Source organism: Corapipo altera, unplaced genomic scaffold (genome assembly GCF_003945725.1).
Source record: "Corapipo altera isolate COAL_440 unplaced genomic scaffold, ASM394572v1 126, whole genome shotgun sequence".
Lineage (NCBI taxonomy): Eukaryota > Metazoa > Chordata > Aves > Passeriformes > Pipridae > Corapipo > Corapipo altera.
The window spans coordinates 2,492,724-2,510,192 of NW_020884937.1; the positions used below are offsets into that span (position 1 = coordinate 2,492,724).

General features: G+C 38.6%; 1 protein-coding gene across 8 annotated transcripts in view; it reads left to right on the top strand.

Moving 5' to 3' along the window:
- The window catches only part of NKTR (natural killer cell triggering receptor), a 39,084-nt gene that overhangs the window by 6,557 nt on the left and 15,058 nt on the right, over positions 1-17,469 (top strand). For 5 of the 8 annotated variants that reach the window (XM_027660567.1, XM_027660569.1, XM_027660568.1 and 2 more), the window contains 7 exons: positions 2,182-2,256; positions 4,204-4,311; positions 5,183-5,227; positions 6,998-7,085; positions 15,188-15,217; positions 16,066-16,211; positions 17,167-17,389. In XM_027660567.1, coding sequence (XP_027516368.1) covers positions 2,182-2,256; positions 4,204-4,311; positions 5,183-5,227; positions 6,998-7,085; positions 15,188-15,217; positions 16,066-16,211; positions 17,167-17,389 — 715 coding nt within the window. Of the gene's footprint in view, positions 1-2,181; positions 2,257-4,203; positions 4,312-5,182; positions 5,228-5,547; positions 5,576-6,997; positions 7,086-15,187; positions 15,218-16,065; positions 16,212-17,166; positions 17,390-17,469 lie in introns of those variants that run through there. The other 3 variants (XM_027660571.1, XM_027660570.1, XM_027660573.1) reach the window with 2 other exon arrangements.

The following is a 17,469-nucleotide window of genomic DNA, read 5'->3' on the forward strand; positions in this document are numbered from 1 at the left end:
GCTGGCACCTTGGAATCAGCAGCTGGCACCTTGGAATCAGCAGCTGGGCTGTATTTCTCTTCTCTGAGGAGAATGGGGATAGTGGCAACTTCTTCCCTGGAAAACATCGTGTGTTGTTTCACACAGTGAATTCTGGAGGGATCTTCTCCTCTGGGGCAGGCTGGGAGAGCTGGGAGTGTTCACCTGGAGAAGAGAAGGCTCCAGGGAGAGCTGAGAGCCCCTTCCAGTGCCCAGAGGGGCTCCAAGAGAGCTGGAGAGGGACTGGGGACAAGGGATGGAGGGACAGGACAAAGGGGAATGGCTTTAAGCTGAAGGAGCACAGGTTTAGATTGGATATTGGAAAGAAATCCTTGCCTGTGAGGGTGGGGAGGCCCTGGCACAGGTTGCCCAGAGAAGCTGTGGCTGCCCCTGGATCCCTGGAAGTGTCCAAGGCCGGGTTGGATGGAGCTTGGAGCAGCCTGGAAGAGTGAAAGGTGTCCCTGCCCTTGCAGGGGGTGGAATAAGATGATCCTTAAGATCCCTTCCAACCCAAAGCACTCTGGGATTCTATCCCATGGTTCTGTGAAGTCTGTCCATGGCTTTCTGAAGCACTTGGTTCAGTTCAGCACTTTTCCAGCAGAAGAATGGGAATGGGACTGCTGTTCTCCTGGATTCCTGGGCTCTAATGGAAATGGGTAACTCTTCTGCTGAAGTGTCTCCTCCATTGTGTTCTTTGTATGGATCTTCAATCCTCACAGCTTAGAATGGTTTCTTTACCTCCAAATAACTCCCTTTTCATAATGGTAGTTATAGAGACACTGTTTGATGTGAGATCCATGAATATTCCCTATTTCTTCATTCTTTGGATGCTCTCCCTGCCCATTTCCTTTAGATTTTCCTGCTGCAATGATGAATACTTAGAGAACATTCTTACTGCACTTAATGAGACACAGACATTTCAACAGCTGAAGGCATCTGGAATTTTTACCTAAGAGTACAAAATTCAGGTGGTGTTATTTCATTCCTTCCTTTTTGAGACAACAATTCACCTCGTTATAATTGTATATATTTGGACTTGAATATATTATTGGCCTTAAACTTGAATGCAGTTTCTTGGGAGCCTCTTAAATTTTATTTTTTTTTTGGCATAAAATGAAATACATTTCAACTTCAGGTTTGGTTTTTTTTCTTTAAAGAGAAGAAAAGAGAAGTTATTCCTGGAGTAGTTACTTTTTAAAATGATCCTTCAAGTCTTACCAGTGTGCACCACTAGAGTGTAGTGCTCATTGATAGATTGTTACTGGTCTTCTTGTAATGCTGGCCAACAGTGTGGCTTCTGTGGTTTCATTTCACAACCTGTAGATACAACTTTTTCTGTGCTAATTATGTATTTTCTAAAGATTTCATGTATTTGGGAATGGTTTAGGTTTGGATTATTTTTTTTTTTTTTGGTCTGCATCTCAGTATCTTGGAAAATGAAATAGAAAATATGAATCAGTTTTAAAATATTTTCTTTATATTAAATCATTTTTCAGCCGTATTTTAATAGTTTTAGAAGGTAGATAACATAAAAAGAGAAAGTAATATTTAGTTAACAGTATCTGGCAGTTAGTCCTGCCTGCCTTTCATCTTTCCTATTTGGTTTATCTGGTTGTTGTTGGTTTTTTTTCTTTGTTTGTTTTCTAAACTAAAGGATTTTAGGCCAAAAGTGCCAATGCATCTGTAATCCTTAACATGGCATGAAACTAAATTGGACTTTTTAGGCCATGATCCCAGGGAAAACTGTGGAAATGTGATTATTAATGCATTTGTATAAACATGGTGTAATTGGGGAGGGAATTCCTCCAGCTCTCTGAGGACTTGTGTTCATGGCAAATCTTTCTCAAAGCAGATCTGACATGATGAACTATTTTAGTAAATCAGTTTGGCTTTCCAGGTTCAAATCAAAATGGGGTCATTAGGATTGTTAATAAATTAACTGTAATGATATTACTTAATTTTTTACAGTTGTTATTGTTCTTCCTTGCAGCTTATTTTAATATTTGCATATTTAAGACTCTTTCTTATTCTGCTTAGTGAAAGAACTTTTTCTCAGAAAATGATACTTTTACAAATACTGATTTATTTGTCTGGAGACTCTCTCCTATTATTCCAAAGAGTTATAAAACTCTTTAATTTTATTTTTTTATTACTGTTTTCTAGTTGGTCGAATTATGTTTCAGCTCTTCTCAGACATTTGTCCGAAGACTTGCAAAAACTTCCTTTGCTTGTGCTCAGGTAAATAACTTGAATATATTTCAAATTTTTATGGTGCCTTGCAGTTATTATTTGTTTATACAAGTATAAAGCACAGCCAGGGGCTTATCTGAGGAGCTAAATAGGTGTCTAATGGGCATCACTCAGCACCTAATTCAGTGTATGTCAGGCTGGCAGAGCTCACCTGCCCAGGGGTTATCCCTTGCAATCCCTGTGTGACTCCTCCTCCACATCCCACTGCCAAGTGATTTACAGCACATGGGAAAGAGCTGCTTAGGCAGGAGGGGTTACAAGCAGATGGAGCTCGAAGGTTTTGTCTCTTTGAAACAAAAATCAAACACATTCAGGGCAAAAAAAAAATTCAGGAAAGAAAAGCCCAACCCGTGAGCTTCGTAGTGGCTGTTGGGGAAAAGTGTCTGAGCTCGGGGAGGTGCTGCAGCTGCAACCAGTGAACAAAACAAACTGCTCTGTGTTTTCCCTGCCTGGGAAAGTCGTGGCAATTGCTGTCAAGGAGGGTAAAAAAATGAGATTAAAACTTCTAACCGTGGTCTAAAAGCTCACATCTCGGTGTCCCAGCTCAATGACACGGTCAAGGGCCGTGCAGGATCCCATTCTCCAAGGGGATTATCCACAGCCTGAGGGATGTGCTGGAACGTGGCCAAAAAATGTGGGCACATATTCCTTGGGATTGATTGAGGTGGGGATTCCCAATGCTGTAGCAAAGAGGGGCATGTTTTGGGGTGAAAGGGGGTGTGCCCATGCCTGTAATAAATAGCTTTGCTTTCTTAACTCCTGTGGAAAATAAAACTGGGGTAGGAGGAGGCCTGGATGGTGGGTGTGGAAAAGAGCTTGTGGTCTTTGAGGGAAGACTTCTGTAAATCCCATAAACAGCAGTGCCCTGAGTGGGTTTCGTGCCACAAACTGCTCTTTGCCCTCATCCTGGCAGGGATGGGCTGTTTGGAAGGGCAGACTTGGGATGTTTGAGCTGTCAGTTAATTTGGGGTGGAGGAATAATAGATTGTAAAGGGTGGGGTTGTCTCTGGGTGAGGAGCATACCTGCATTTCTGAGGTTAAATGTCCTCTGACTGGCTGTCAAATGCCTCTTCCATAACCAGTGGTGGTATGAAAGTGAATATTGGTTTATTTATCCTGTCTCCTTACAGAATAACTCCTGTACATGTGGTTTTTATGGGATTTCAGCTGTTGCACAGGGCATAATAAAAATAATATTCTTAATTGCCATGTTCTGCCTGCTCCCCTCTTCCCAGGAGCTGAAGTGTCTCTTGACATTCCCTGAGTGGAGCAGTATAAATCCCTCATGAACCTACTACACCTCCCCATCCACATGCCCAGTGTGGTTTTCCTTCTGGATTTGGCAGGAAATGTTAATGCAACTTGAGTTTTTGGGATCACCTGCCTCACAAACCACCAGCACCCCTGACCTCCAGCTGGCATTGAGGGGTGGCCTGACACTGTGCATGGACTGGTGAAGATGTGACACATGCTTGGAGCAGCTCAATCCCACTTTTCCAAGCGTGGATCACATTGAAACTGAGTTGAAGCCTGTTCTGAGCTCACATTTCTCTCCTGGGAGTCATCTGGCACATCCAGATGTGGAAGTGCTCTGAAGAGGACTCTGTGAGCTGCAGCTGAGTGTGGCTACAACCACAGAAAACAGTTAACCCATCATTATCCTGAACTCTTGTTTCCTTATAAATTATCCTGGGTGAATTAACACACTCTTCCTTGGAAAGAGAGGAAATTTTTTTAAGGAACAACTTAATTTTCCCCTGAGAGTCCCTTTTTGCTCTTTATGGATGGTGAAAAGGCAGCAGGTAGGGCTGTGTTATCTTTTATAGCTTTGCTGTTTGATGGCTCCCACATCCATGGGCACTGGGAAGGTGAAAGCCATGGAATAATTTGTCCAGTGACAATCTGTAGATTCTTTCTGTTTAACCTCCTCTGCAGGTGAAAAAGGAATTGGCAAAACAACTGGAAAGAAGCTTTGCTACAAGGGCACCACATTCCATCGTGTGGTTAAAAACTTCATGATTCAGGGGGGGGACTTCAGCGAAGGTAAAACAGCACTTGGAAAACTGGGGAGTTTTTTTTTAAAGGGAACAGAAACGTTGTAACTGATGTGGTTATAATGTGCAGAACCTCAGAAAATGCCATGACAAGTGTTGCAATGCCACGAAAATATTTCCTTTGCTGTGAAGTGCAGCCCAGGTCACCCCTTTGTGAATTTTGGAAATTCGAAGATATTTCAACTGCTGTAATATTGGTTTGTTGTGCCATTGGTTACTGTGCCATTTGACACATCAGCTGATGTGTTAGAATCATAGAATCATCATAGAATAGATTGGGTTGGAAAAGACCTCCAAGATCATCGAGTCCAACCCCTGATCCAACTCCATTTACTGTATCATGGCACTAAGGACCACGTCCAATCTCTTTTTAAAAACCTCCAGGGATGGTGAAAATGGTGTTAAATCCTTGCTGGAGGGTTTCATCATTTTCTATCTTATTAAAACCATTCCAATCCAAACTGGAAGTGCTTTTACACTCTTGTGTCTGCAGCAGAGGCAACACTGATACAGGAACAAAACTGTTGGAATAAGTTTAACAATTAAGCAGTGAGTGAACTCTTAAGTGTTTGAAAGTATCTGAAGGAAGATTTTTCCAGGAGTTTCTTTGTTTCCTTCCCTGCAGTCTGTGTCCAACAGGATCTTTTATCCTGTTGCCCTTCCCAGAAATCCCTCTCCTTACCAAAATCTTTATTTTTTTTTGCTGTCTCCTGAAATCTTGCACCCAATCAAATGATTGTGGAGAAGGAATATTCCTGTGTTGAGTAAGGTAGCAGTGCCTTGTAAAACACTGGTGGAATGTCATGTACAGCTTTTGATAAATGAAATAGAAGTTTTAATTGATGCTTTTTAATGTGTAGGTAATGGAAAAGGAGGTGAATCTATTTATGGTGGCTATTTCAAAGGTAAGAGGAAATATGTCTTTGCAGATTCTTTATTCAGTTCTGAGATAAACAAGTCTTGATTCCCAAACTACTTAATGAAAACAGGTCTACTCATAGATCACCTTTTGCATGAAACTAATGTTGCATGAGAATTCTTTTTTATATGCATGACTTTCAGATAATTTTTTTTTTTTTTGTTAATATTTAACTTTAACTGACAATTAATTAAGGCTAACATTATTGGTTAAACATGACTTTCAGCATGGAGGTTAGGCAACTTTATTCATGAATAAACTCCTATCTTCCTGCCTAAAACTGTCAACATATTCTTTTGTTTATAGAGAATGTGGTCTTTTGCAAAATGAAAAGGTAAGAGACAAAAGCTCAGTAACACAAATTCAAACTCTGTTCCCTTGTACCCTCCCTAGTAAATACATAGACAACTGATACATCCCTTTGTAGATGGATATCTGTGTTGCTTGGAGAAATGAAGAGTTCTGTGTCTAACCTTTCTGAGGGTTAATGACTTATTCTGAGAGAGAATCCTGCTATAATTTCCAGCTCTAAACAGTTATTTCTTCTTTTTTTTTTTTTTTTTTTTTTGTTTAATGTCCCTTTTCCTCCCCTTCCCCTACTCAAGGTTTGTATGCTTAGTGTTCATTTCTAAAGTGTTATTTACAAGCTGCACAAGTTATTTTCCTTGCAAAGGATTTGTGAATAAATTAAATTTACCTCTTTTAAAAAAATCTGTTGGAAGGAAAATGGTGAGTTTATGAAGTATTTGTTTAAAAGACAGACAATTGTTTCTGAAAAAACAGATGCCTACTGTGGTGTTCAAATATTAAGATATTGAATGTATTTGTTCTGTATGGGTTGCAAGTAGCTCTGCCTGGTTGTGCATGAAGTTTCTCTTAAAAAAGAAACCTAGTTTGATGTTGGAGTATTAAAATTTTTAGTCAAGGGAAGTCTTTAATAGATCCATAAATTAAGAAGTTACTCAAGGTTTGTTTCTCAACATGGTGAGTGCTGAATGTGCAGGATTGAGTTTTGATATATAATCTAAAAAGCTGCAGCTTTATACACTCAAATTACTGTTTTTACTTCTGAAAATGACCTTCAGAAGGTTCTGTATTATTATGCTGTGCAACCAGAGCTCCTCTTTAATTCACTGGAATATAAAATGCATGTTTAATTTAGTCTTAATTGGTTTTATACTTAGATTCAGATATTTAGGTGTTTTTTTTTTTCCCTTGTAATGTTTTGAGCCTTCCAGTTTTGAAAGGATAGCTGGCATCTTTAAGTGCCATGCCAGGGAAATAAATAAATGGCTTTTTCTCCTGATCTTTCCACCTGGAGTCTAAATAACAATATCATGTATGTTAAATCTTGTTTTAGAATGTTAGTAATTCTACCTACCTTGTTCTTATCCAAATAAGACTGGATTTCAATCCAAATCTGTGAGAATCTAATGTTAATCGAAGGCACTAATAACGACTTTAATTATTTTCATTAGAAATGTTTGCACTATATCTGAAACTTCTCTGCTTTGTCTCAACTTTAACTTTTAAGAGACTTTTATTTAAACCTGGGTTTTTTTTTTCCCCCCACCCTGTTGACCTTTCTCCAGCAGCAGCAGCAGAATTTCTCCTCGTAGCATCCATAAGTTACTAAGAAAAAAACCAAAAAAAAACAAACCCAAAAAAACCAAAAACCCGCCTGCCTTGTCAGGGGGGAAAAAAAAAAAAAAAAAAAAAAAAAAAAATCTGACAAACATATTTTTTCTTCAAACAGATGAAAACTTTATTCTCAAACATGACAGAGCGTTCCTTTTGTCAATGGCAAACCGAGGGAAACATACCAATGGTTCCCAATTTTTCATGTGAGTAGATGTTGATCCCACAGTCGAGCTTTTCTTCCCCAGAGAAGCGCCGTTCATGAGAAAGATGGTATTGCTAAAATCCTCTGTATCCGTGTTAATCCACCTGAATTTTTTGGAACTGGGATGGAGTGGTAAAATGCACTAGGAATGGCCTTCATTTGGGTTAGAAGCTGGATGTTTATTGCTTTTATTTTTTTTTTTTTTAACCTTCAAAATAGGGCCGATTTCGTTACGTTCTCGGCGCCCAGAAAAGAAATTCTTTGCTTTTCTGGGCGCCCCAAATTTGATCAGATTGTCTGCAAATTATGATGTATGCAAAGGGGAGTGAGAATCTAAAGGTGATTTATCTGGTTTTGCATGTGCTCCTTAAAATATGATGATTTATGATTTACTTTGGGGGGATTCTTTTAGTTTTGTTTGTTTGTTTTGTTGTTTTGTTTTGTTTTTTTTCCCAGGCTTTTATTTATTGGGGTTTTTTGTTTGCTTATCATTATTCTTCTTATTATTATTAATTTTTGTGTTTGCTTCTGACATGCTTTTTTAATATATTGCTGCATAATTATGTTTACCTGTGCTTATGCCAATACTCTAGTACCAACACTATGTAAAATTATGTGCTGATAATCAGATTTTTTTCTTCCCTACTTAAAAAAAACTTTCCACTGTAGTAGCCACATTCTGCTCAAATTTTAGAAAACACATGACTCTACCTTCAGTAAATACTCAGGTCTGATAATTGAGGGTTTTCTGGTTAAAGCAACTGTATTTTAGGGTCATTATCAGTGTTTTTAAGCTTGCTAATTTTCCTGTGATTATTCCTCCCCTTGGAAATTGCCTCCCGTTAATGTTTAACACTTTGTATTTGGAAAGAGCAACTTTATAACTTCAGTCTTGTGCTGAGAGGTACTTTGTGAAACAGCTCTGGGGTTTTCAAAAGCAAAGTTTAGAGCAGTCACTTACCTAGAAAAACTCTTTTTTTTATTTTTCCTCTTTGCCATCTTTCTTGGGGGAGAGGAATGAATGGCGCTTCCCTGTCTGCAGGAAAGGAGTAAATTGTCCTCAAGAATCTTTCTTTTTATTTTTCTTTGCCTGAAAAAGATCTTCAGTATGATCTGATGGAGTTCAGATAAGAGACATTTTTGGGCCTCTTCCTAAAAAAAAAATGTCCTAAAAATGGAAAATGCACAAGGAACCTTAAGAGAGGGTCTTTCACAGTTCAGACAGTCCACAGTGATAAAGTTGTTTCAAAACTTGGTTTCTGTTACCTTCAAAGGAAATTGTAGATGCTGTGCTTCCTTACATATAAATCTGAATACATTTCTGTGCTCATTAATATGGAAAACAGTCTGTATAAACAATACCCTGAGTATAAATATATATATTATATAAATAAACTCTCTGAAGGCATTGCTTCACTATTTACTACGTGGTGACTTCCTTTGGGTTCTCTTGCCATGATTTTCCATTTTTAAGCTTATCTGAACAATACATGAAAACCTAATGATGTCACATGAGTCAAGCAGCTGTCATTTGAGGGCTCTAAAGTTTCTTTTCTCTCCTGCATTTAATTCCAAAGTCCATCTGTTTCCCCTTAGGCTTAGTAGGCTCAGCTGGTTTGATTAGGTTTGAACACCTTTGTCTCTCCCCACACAGGTTGTGTTGGATGCTAAATTATAACTTGGACAGGACAATAAAGAGAATTTAAGAGCACTTTCCCCAAATAGAGAAGTATTTAGAAAGATGCAGACTTCTTAAAAAAAAAAAAATCTGATTTTTTCATCAAATCAGAGAAAAGTGTTAGTTTGGGAATTCAGAGAAAGAGATTTAAACACAGTTATCTCTGTGGAAGGTGGATTCCCCTCAGCTGCCTGTAGGAATCCAGAGCTGGTTTTAGGGTCTTGGGGTGTCCTTTCAGCTGCTGGGAGAGAAGGATGGGGATGTTCTGATTACCTTCCTGCCCCAGGCAGATTTCCTGGATATCCTGGGATGTCTTAAATGACACAAGTGCCCTGGAGTCGGGGAATTGAGTCAGGATTCCAAGTGGGAAACAACTGCTGCAGGTTTTCTCTGGGTAGTTTCTGCCTGAACTTTAAAATGCAGTTTATTAAAGCAGTTACTCTTGCTTGGTAGCATTTGTCTGATGCCCTGAGGGGTTGTCCTGTGCATCCATACAGCTTTGCTTTAGTCAAATATTGGCTTCCTTTAGTCATTTGCTTTAAGCTGAAATTAAAATGTGCTTTTTATACTCCAAGTAATGCTCAGTTTCTCTGTAGTTTACCATTAGGAAAATTTTGTTCTTCAAATGTATAACCTGAAAAGTGTGTGAAAGGCAGTCCTTAGATTTTTTATTTTTTTTTTAATGTTGGAATATGTTTAATTTTATTGATTAGATCTGTAGGAAGGGAAGTAGCTCATCCCTTTCTGAACTTCTTTAGATTTTTTGCATTTATTTTCATACATATGAGGGCTGAGAACTCTTGTTTATTGTGCACATCTAATGTAACAGAGAAGGAGTGCAAAGAAGTGATTTTCTTTTATATATTTATCCAAGTAGGGCTGAAATAATGGCAAGAATCCTGACTAAAACAGTTTTCCTTATTCATCAGGAATGCTTTCCCTGCTTACCAGTGAAAAGTGTCATTTGGAATAATGAGTCCTTACAGGAATTAATCAGGCAGCAAATCTCTTTGGCAGGTTACACTGACAAACCAGTCACAACAGGACTCTGCAATGCCTAAAAAATCATTAAAAGTTCATTTAAAGTGGTCAGTTTTACCCAAAATAGAAGCTCCAGGCTCATCTTAATGTAAACAGGCATCTGACTCATCCTAAAATATCCTCAGCTTTCTTTGACTGGCAGGAATTTCTCTGGCATGACTGAGCCTGAAGAATTTCTAAGCAACAACAGAGAGCTGGGCATGGAAAAGGCAGTGGAAGTGTTGTTGGGCAGCTCCAGGGAGGGCAGGGTGAAAAGAATGACCTGAAATTAAAGCACTGGTGCAAACTGGCAAAGTGCAGAGGTAAAATGAGGAGTCAGAAGTGTGTCTGTGTGGTATCAGAGGTGCTGTGTTTAATGCTGGTGCACTGATTTTCCCCACTTTTTTTTTTTTTTCCTGACTGGAATAAGAGCAGGAGTTGGGTGGAAAGGAGGATGTTTGGCTGAGGAAGGATTATGTGTTTCGTGCAGATATATTTGAAATAGGCCACGTCTGGTCCCGTGTGCCTGAGAAACATTTCCTGCTCTGAAGGAACACGTTGAGAGAGAGACCATTCAGGTGAAATACAGGAATTTCACTTCCCTTTTCCCAAAGGGATCTCTTGTAGCAGTTTATTCCAGGCTTGTGTTGAAGACAGTTGTAAGGCACCAGGCTATAAATCAGCTGTTTGTATGTTCAGAGAGCACCAGTCTCTGATTCTTTTCTGGGAATAACTTCCTTTAAAACCCTTGGGTATTTTGCAGGTGTTCTAAACACCATCTGGGTGTGTCAATCTTTACCTGTCCTGTTTCCACATGGGTATTTAGCTATAGAATCCCTAGGATGGGGCAGAGGTTGGCAGGAACCCCTCTAGAATCATCTTCCTTTTTCTAGATCTCCAATACCTGCTTTGAATTGCTGCTGATAATATAATATTAATAGTAATTATTGGGGGAGCACATCCAGAGCACTGCACAGATACAGCTGATGTCTTTAGGCCCCTGATTTAGAGTCCAGTGGGGGATACTTGGTCTGGTCTTGGATATTCCAGGCTGTTTTCCTGTGGGGAATGTTCCTCTGGAGCCACATCCTCTGCTTCTCACTCGAGCTGATCTGATCTCTTGCCTCTCTGGAGCAGCTCCATCGTGCATTTGACAATTCCCAACCTGCCAGGAAGGAAAGTCACAACTAAAAGAAGTGCAACTCTTGTGAAAATGAGTGTCCTAAGTTCTTAAAAAAAAATAAAAATTAATGACACTCTTGATCCTCCAGGTGCTCACCTGGGCTTAACTCTGCTTCCATGGTCATCCAAAATCTGCCAAGCTACATTTAATAGAAAATGAGAAGTGCCTGTGCAGAATGAACAATAAAGAAACAACAGGAAGCAAAACAAAATAACCGACCTCTTTGTTTTATTTTCCCTGGGAAGTTGTGTGTAATAATTAATTTATTGCCTTGTTATTTAGCTCTGTAGCTTGCTGAGGAATACATCCCTATTGCAGCTTTGAGAGGAGTCTGCACTGTGTTCCTTATCAGCCCAAATTCTTGCCTCTGTGTTCAAAAGCTATTTAAAACTTGAGCCTGATCTCCTGTTACTGCCAGATTTATATTTTTTTTTCCATGTTGAGGGTGTAGTTGGTTTTAATGTGTCTCTCAAGCTCTGCTTGCTTGCTCAGAACTAAATAGCTATTTTTTGTTTGTAAAAATGTTTAAATGCCTGGTGCCACGCCTGGTTACTAAATTCAAACAAACTAACCCCTTTGATCTGCTAAATGAAGGATAAAATAAGTTGTGAGGGCTCTTTTGTTTTGATTTTACAAATTATTTCTGAATATTACCAACTCGTTAAAAGCAGTTCATGTCTTTTTGGTGTCCCAAAATAGGTGTTTTTCTAATCAACAGTTAATAATTTCTTTTTTCTTTTTTTTTTTTTTACTGTGAATGAAATACCTTTGAGCTAACCATTGAACAGTTTATTCATATAAAACCCTAAAAAATGTCAAATGAAAGGGGCTGATGTTGCATTATCTTCGAGCAGTAGTGGTTCATGTGCACTTATCACACCAGCAGGTCCCATTGGCTTGATGAAAAGTTGATGTGAAAACGTTCCCAGGATGCTTTTATGTGTAATAAGTAACAAAATAAGTAACAAAAAGATCATTCTGGTGCTTGAATAAGCAGAGGCATAATTAATAACCTGTAGTTTATTTTCGGGGGGGGAAGGATGTGACTAAACTCAACTGATAATGCATTTTTAAACCATTGCTGCTGCTCAGAATTAGGCCAGACCCTAAAGCTCAGTATTAACTGGTGCAGGTATTTTGGCTTTTTTCCATCTTCAATGGGTCTGTTGTTGTGGAACTCTGGACAGGAGCAATCAATGAAAAAGAAAACACTTATTTTTTGTAGTTCTAGAAAAGCTTCATAAAGCAAGGGAGATGTCAGCCAAGTCTGAAGTGTCTGAAGACTTTACACCTTTGATTTGGGAACCCAAACACTTAAGCTCTGCTGTGCCTGTGAAATTCCTCCTTAGGAGGGGGTTCAGTGGAGCTTTTGAACCCCTGAGAAGCTGCAAATGTGGGAATAAACCCACAGAAATTGAATATTCACCTACAGAAACCCACAGAAATTGAATATTCACCTACAGAAACCCACAGAAATTGAATATTCACCTACAGAAACCCACAGAAATTGCATATTGCTGGGTTGAGACTTAGAGGGGAGTGGGAGGATTCTCTTTCCTGACTGGTGTTGCAATAGTGTGACAAGCAGGGTTTGTCTGTAGTTTGCTTTTTGCTTTTTAAGGAGAACTTTTAGTTTTCAAAATACCTTGTACTCTCAAGAAAATTTAGAGCCCTCTTTTAGGCATCCTTGTTCTGCATACAACTTGATTAATATGAATTTTAACCTTGTATTTGATAAAACATAGACACAGTTTTGTCTGAAAATGTATTACAATTTATTTCTGCCATTTTTGTGTAAAATTTACAGAAACAGTGTTACATCGTGCGCTCCAAAGGTAATGTCTCATTCCTCTAAGGCTGTGTCCTTTCCTTTTCTTTCTGTTTTTTATCTTTTCTTGTTTTTCTGATCATATTGTTATGTGCATTGAACCCTTTGTTAGGCCTGAAGTTCTTGAGGGGGGGGGTGGGTGATAAAATGCTTTTATGAAAAAAAGATGATTTTTCTCCTCAGCAGTATCTTAGACCCGTTTGAACCTGAGTGAAGAAAGGTATTGATCCAATTGGATAATTGTATCTGTTATAAAGCAGATGTTGAATGTTTTCAGTTATAGAAATTCTGTCTAGAAATGTTCCAATAAATGTCATTTTGGGGGAGGAACTCACCATGACTTCAGGTTTCCGTAGTGCAAAGGCAGGAGGTGGGTTTTGCTCTTGATGAAGTTTGAAGGTTCAAGGGTTGATGCAGAAAACTTTTTTAAATGCTCTTTTAAAGGGCACATTCACAGACTAAATGTCGTGTTCCAGCCCCAGCACTGAGGTGAGAAAACATTCAAAAGCACAGCAAGGATTTGGGGATCTGCTTCCTGTGGGAAGTTGTTCAGTCTCCCAACTCCTTGTCATGGATCTGAAAGGTTTTCCCTCAGGATAACACTTTTCCTTGTGTTTTCACTCCATGAAAGGAGAGAAACCTTGTCCATTTTCTCTCTCAAATTGCCAGTTTAATGGGAGAAACCTCTGCATGGGTTTTAAGCACCAACCATCCCTTTCTTTGCTCAGTAAGGCCCAGTCTAAAGTAAGTTCCTTACTTAATTGGTCTCAAATGCTGCTACAGCCTCCACAGCCCCTCTGTTTGAACCTGCTGCCTTTCCCAGCTAATTCCAAACACTAAATCTTCCATACCATTGGTTTCCTGGAAGGAACCCACTTCTTTTTTCACTCCTTTAAATCAACTTTATAATTAAACCCACTTAAAGTGTTTACTTAACAGCAGGTTGTTAACACAGTTAACTATTGCTTAAGGAAATTCAAAAGCTGCAAGGATTTTTCTCCTTGTAGGAATTCCCTTTATTAGCAAGGGAACACCAAAGAACACCCCCAATATTGAGAAATTCAGTAGTGACTTAATAGCATTTATTCCCCTGTGTTAAACCAAAGGAGTTTTCTGTATTATTTAGCATTACAGAAGTGGAAGGTCTTGGCATTTGGAGCTTAAAAACAAATCAGGAGTGTAAACATTCCTGATCCACAGTTCCATCTTTTGGGATGTGTTCCAGCACTGCAGTGTTTTGTGACCTAATAGCTCAAAACTCCAGGGAAGATATGTGGTTAAGAAGCAGTATTTTATTAGAGCACTGAAAAACTGACTTCATCCTACCCAATCTGTGCCACTGTAAATTTAGAAAAAGCATCTGTGATTGATTTTTTTTTTATTATTTTATTTTATTTTGAGAGAGGGGAGCTCATTGGAGGAAGGTTTGAAAAGCAAAATAATGCTTGGGAGGAGAGAGAGGAAAGATGTTTTCACATATTAAAGTAACTTCAACTGCAAATGACCTGGACTTCTACTTTATTTCTCCCCCAGTATTTGAGCAGGTTCTGATGTTTGTCTGGATAGGAGGGTTCCCTGAGCAGCAGGAGCTCAGGCTCACTTGGAAAAGTAACTTTATTTTGGGTTTGGAATAGGATAGAGACACCAGGTCGTAGAATCAAACAGATGGGTACAAAAATGCAGTTGCATTTCCCATTCAGGCTGAATGGAGGAGCTGGAAAACAGGGAGGAAGTCTGGATTTAACTGTAGGGTGGCACATAATGTCCTGCTGTGGATTTTTGGGAGTTCATGAGCTGAAGTGTTGGCTGATTTAAGGCAGAACTGTTGCTTTGTGTTCCTGAGGCCGAGCAGGTACATGGAGAGGGAGAAGGAAGTGGGGGGAGGGAGGTGAAGCAGAGGATCTCTCACATATCATAACTCTTGGTTTTTTTTAAAATACATGACTTTAAAGTGACCTTGTCATCTGAGAAGTTAATAACCTCAGAACCATTTCAGTTCCACTAGTTACCCGTTATTTGTGGCCAAATTGTATCTTCTCTGTGATTACAAATTGTAGAGTTATATTAAATGAGTATTTAAAGATACATGTTTGAAAATTGTTTACTGCATGCATAAAATGATACTTGGTACAACTTTCAAGTATGCACAGTTAGTTAAACCTCAAACAAATTTCATGTAAAAGCTTAAAAAAGCCTGTTTGTACAATCTGTAGTTTTAATAATTTTTAATTCGTTGAATTCCATGTATGTAACTGAATTTTTTCCACTATTTTTTTGTCTTACCTTCACCTCTTTTTTTTTTTTTTCCCTGTGTCATTCTCCTCTTTCAACTTCATCTGAATCCCTGATTTTATTTTATTTTACCATCTTCCCATCTTGCTGTTTGTCAAACAGAACAACAAAACCTGCTCCTCATCTGGATGGGTAAGAATCCTTTCCAGTTTCTTTTCTCCAGTGGTGGCTAAAGTTTGAAGGGTTTAAGCCTTCACATGTTACATTGAAAGTAGACAACAATGGGCAAACAAATTCTTAATTCTGGGAAAGATTATACAATAGAACGAGCTGGGAAACAAAAGTTTGAATTTCATCAAAATTTCGAGTTGCAGCTTATTTCCTAAAGCTGGACAAAAACTTGGATTGCCTTAAATCCTGACATTATGTCTTTAAAAACTGGTTGCTACCCTCAGCCCATAAATCAGTGAGTTGAGTTGTCAAGTTTAACATCTTTGAATAGTCCTTTGAATCCCTTTTCTGAGGCGTGTTTTCATCCCCAAAATTTATGGGGCAAGTTAAAGAAGGAAAGAGAAATTGTGGTACCGTGGAACAAAACTGAGGATTCCTGAATTGTAACTGTCCCTGCAATGCCAGTGGGGAATTTGTATTCTGAGCTTGGAGAGACCTATAAATTGTTCTTCTCTGGGGAAAACTGCCCTTTTGTCATGTTTATATATGGGCTCTTGATGTCTGTTGCCCAAAATTGCTAAAATAGAAGGGTGGATGGGGGATTATGGTCTGTTCACCCTGAGAGTAGACTGACATCATGTATTTCCCTCAGATTGGAGCAGAGTGGATCTCTGGTTTATGCTGCATGTAATCTTAGCCTTTAAGTTAATTTAAAATAAAATCTTAAGAGCTGAATGTTTCTATTTCACACCTATTTTTTTCCATCTGAAATCAATTGAAAATTAATTATTTAACCCTGAAATCCGCTGGAAAAATAACGACGAGCCATTTCTAAATGTGTTGTACCTTTAAATGTTTTCTTTCTGCAGTGTCCATGTTGTCTTTGGGCTGGTTATTTCTGGTTTTGAAGTCATAGAACAGATAGAAAACCTCAAAACTGACACTGCAAGTCGACCCTACGCAGACGTTCGGGTCATCGACTGCGGGGTGCTCGTGACCAGATCAGCGAAGGATGGTGAGCACGGAATTCCCAAACTTTAAGGGATCTTCCCGCTGCTCTCAGGGAATATAAAAACTATTCCAACATCTAAAAATCATCGTGGTAAATCTCTGATCTCAATCAATTCTTACGAGCCTCTACAACTTCAGTCTCGGTGTGGGTGAGGAAGGAAGGAAAAAAAGGTTTTCTGACCTAAAATTTGTCCCTTGCAAAATGTGTTCCTGCTTCCTACTTTCCTTAATTGTGTTGGATATTTGTGTGGCAAACTCACAATTAGGAGTTATTTTCCTGAATTTGAAAGAGGGAGACACAAACATGCTTCTCTTGCAGTTGGATTTTTGTGCACTTTGCAAAGGTTTATTTTAAGATCATGTAACATTAATATATGGAGTCAACATAATCTTCCTTTTCATAAGTATTCATGGAACATAAATTCCCTTAAATATATGTTTGGACAGTTGCTGTGAAACAGTGCAGTGTTACAAGTTTGCATTTTCTACTTAACATTATACTCGAGAGAAGTCAAAAATTGTTATTTACGACCTTTAGAGCAAGTCAAGAGCATGGATTGTATAAAGGTGTGAGGGTGCAGAAAAGAGAATGACAGAGTTTTAGAAATAAAAAATATACAACTGAGGCTGCAACTAATTTGTTCTTAAACTTTGTTTTGCAACCTGTGCATTGTTTTTAAAGAAACTAAATTTATTTATTTATTTATTTTACTATAAATGATCTTTGCTTCTCTGTGTACTCTGTCTTTGCTGGAAATTATTTGTATCTCCCAATATGGATTTAGGCTGGACACAATTAGATGTATTTTCATAGTGATTCTTTAATGCAACTCATTGTGGAAAAGGTCACAAAGCTCCTCTGAATCAGCATTTATAAATATATATTTATATATATAAAATGGTCTGGTTTATGCTGTGTAAATCCATATACACAGAGTAAATTTAAAATATCTTTTAAGCTTTGGAGAAGAAGAAGAAAGTCTGTTCTGACTCCGAAGGCTCCGAGTCCTCCTCCAGTGCATCCAGCTCCTCAGAATCCTCATCTGAAAGTGAAGCTGAAAATGAAAGGAGCAGAAGGAGAAAGAGGAAAAGAAGAACTAAAACCAAACAGTCCAGAAAACGAAGGAAGGAGGAGAGGAGGAAAGAGGATCCAAGGTGCAAGCGAAGCTCAAACCAAAGACGGTGACTAGTCCCTTAAACTTAAGAATTTTGGAGAAATATGAGAAGTTCTCCTGTGGTTTCAAGCAGTGAACATGAAAATG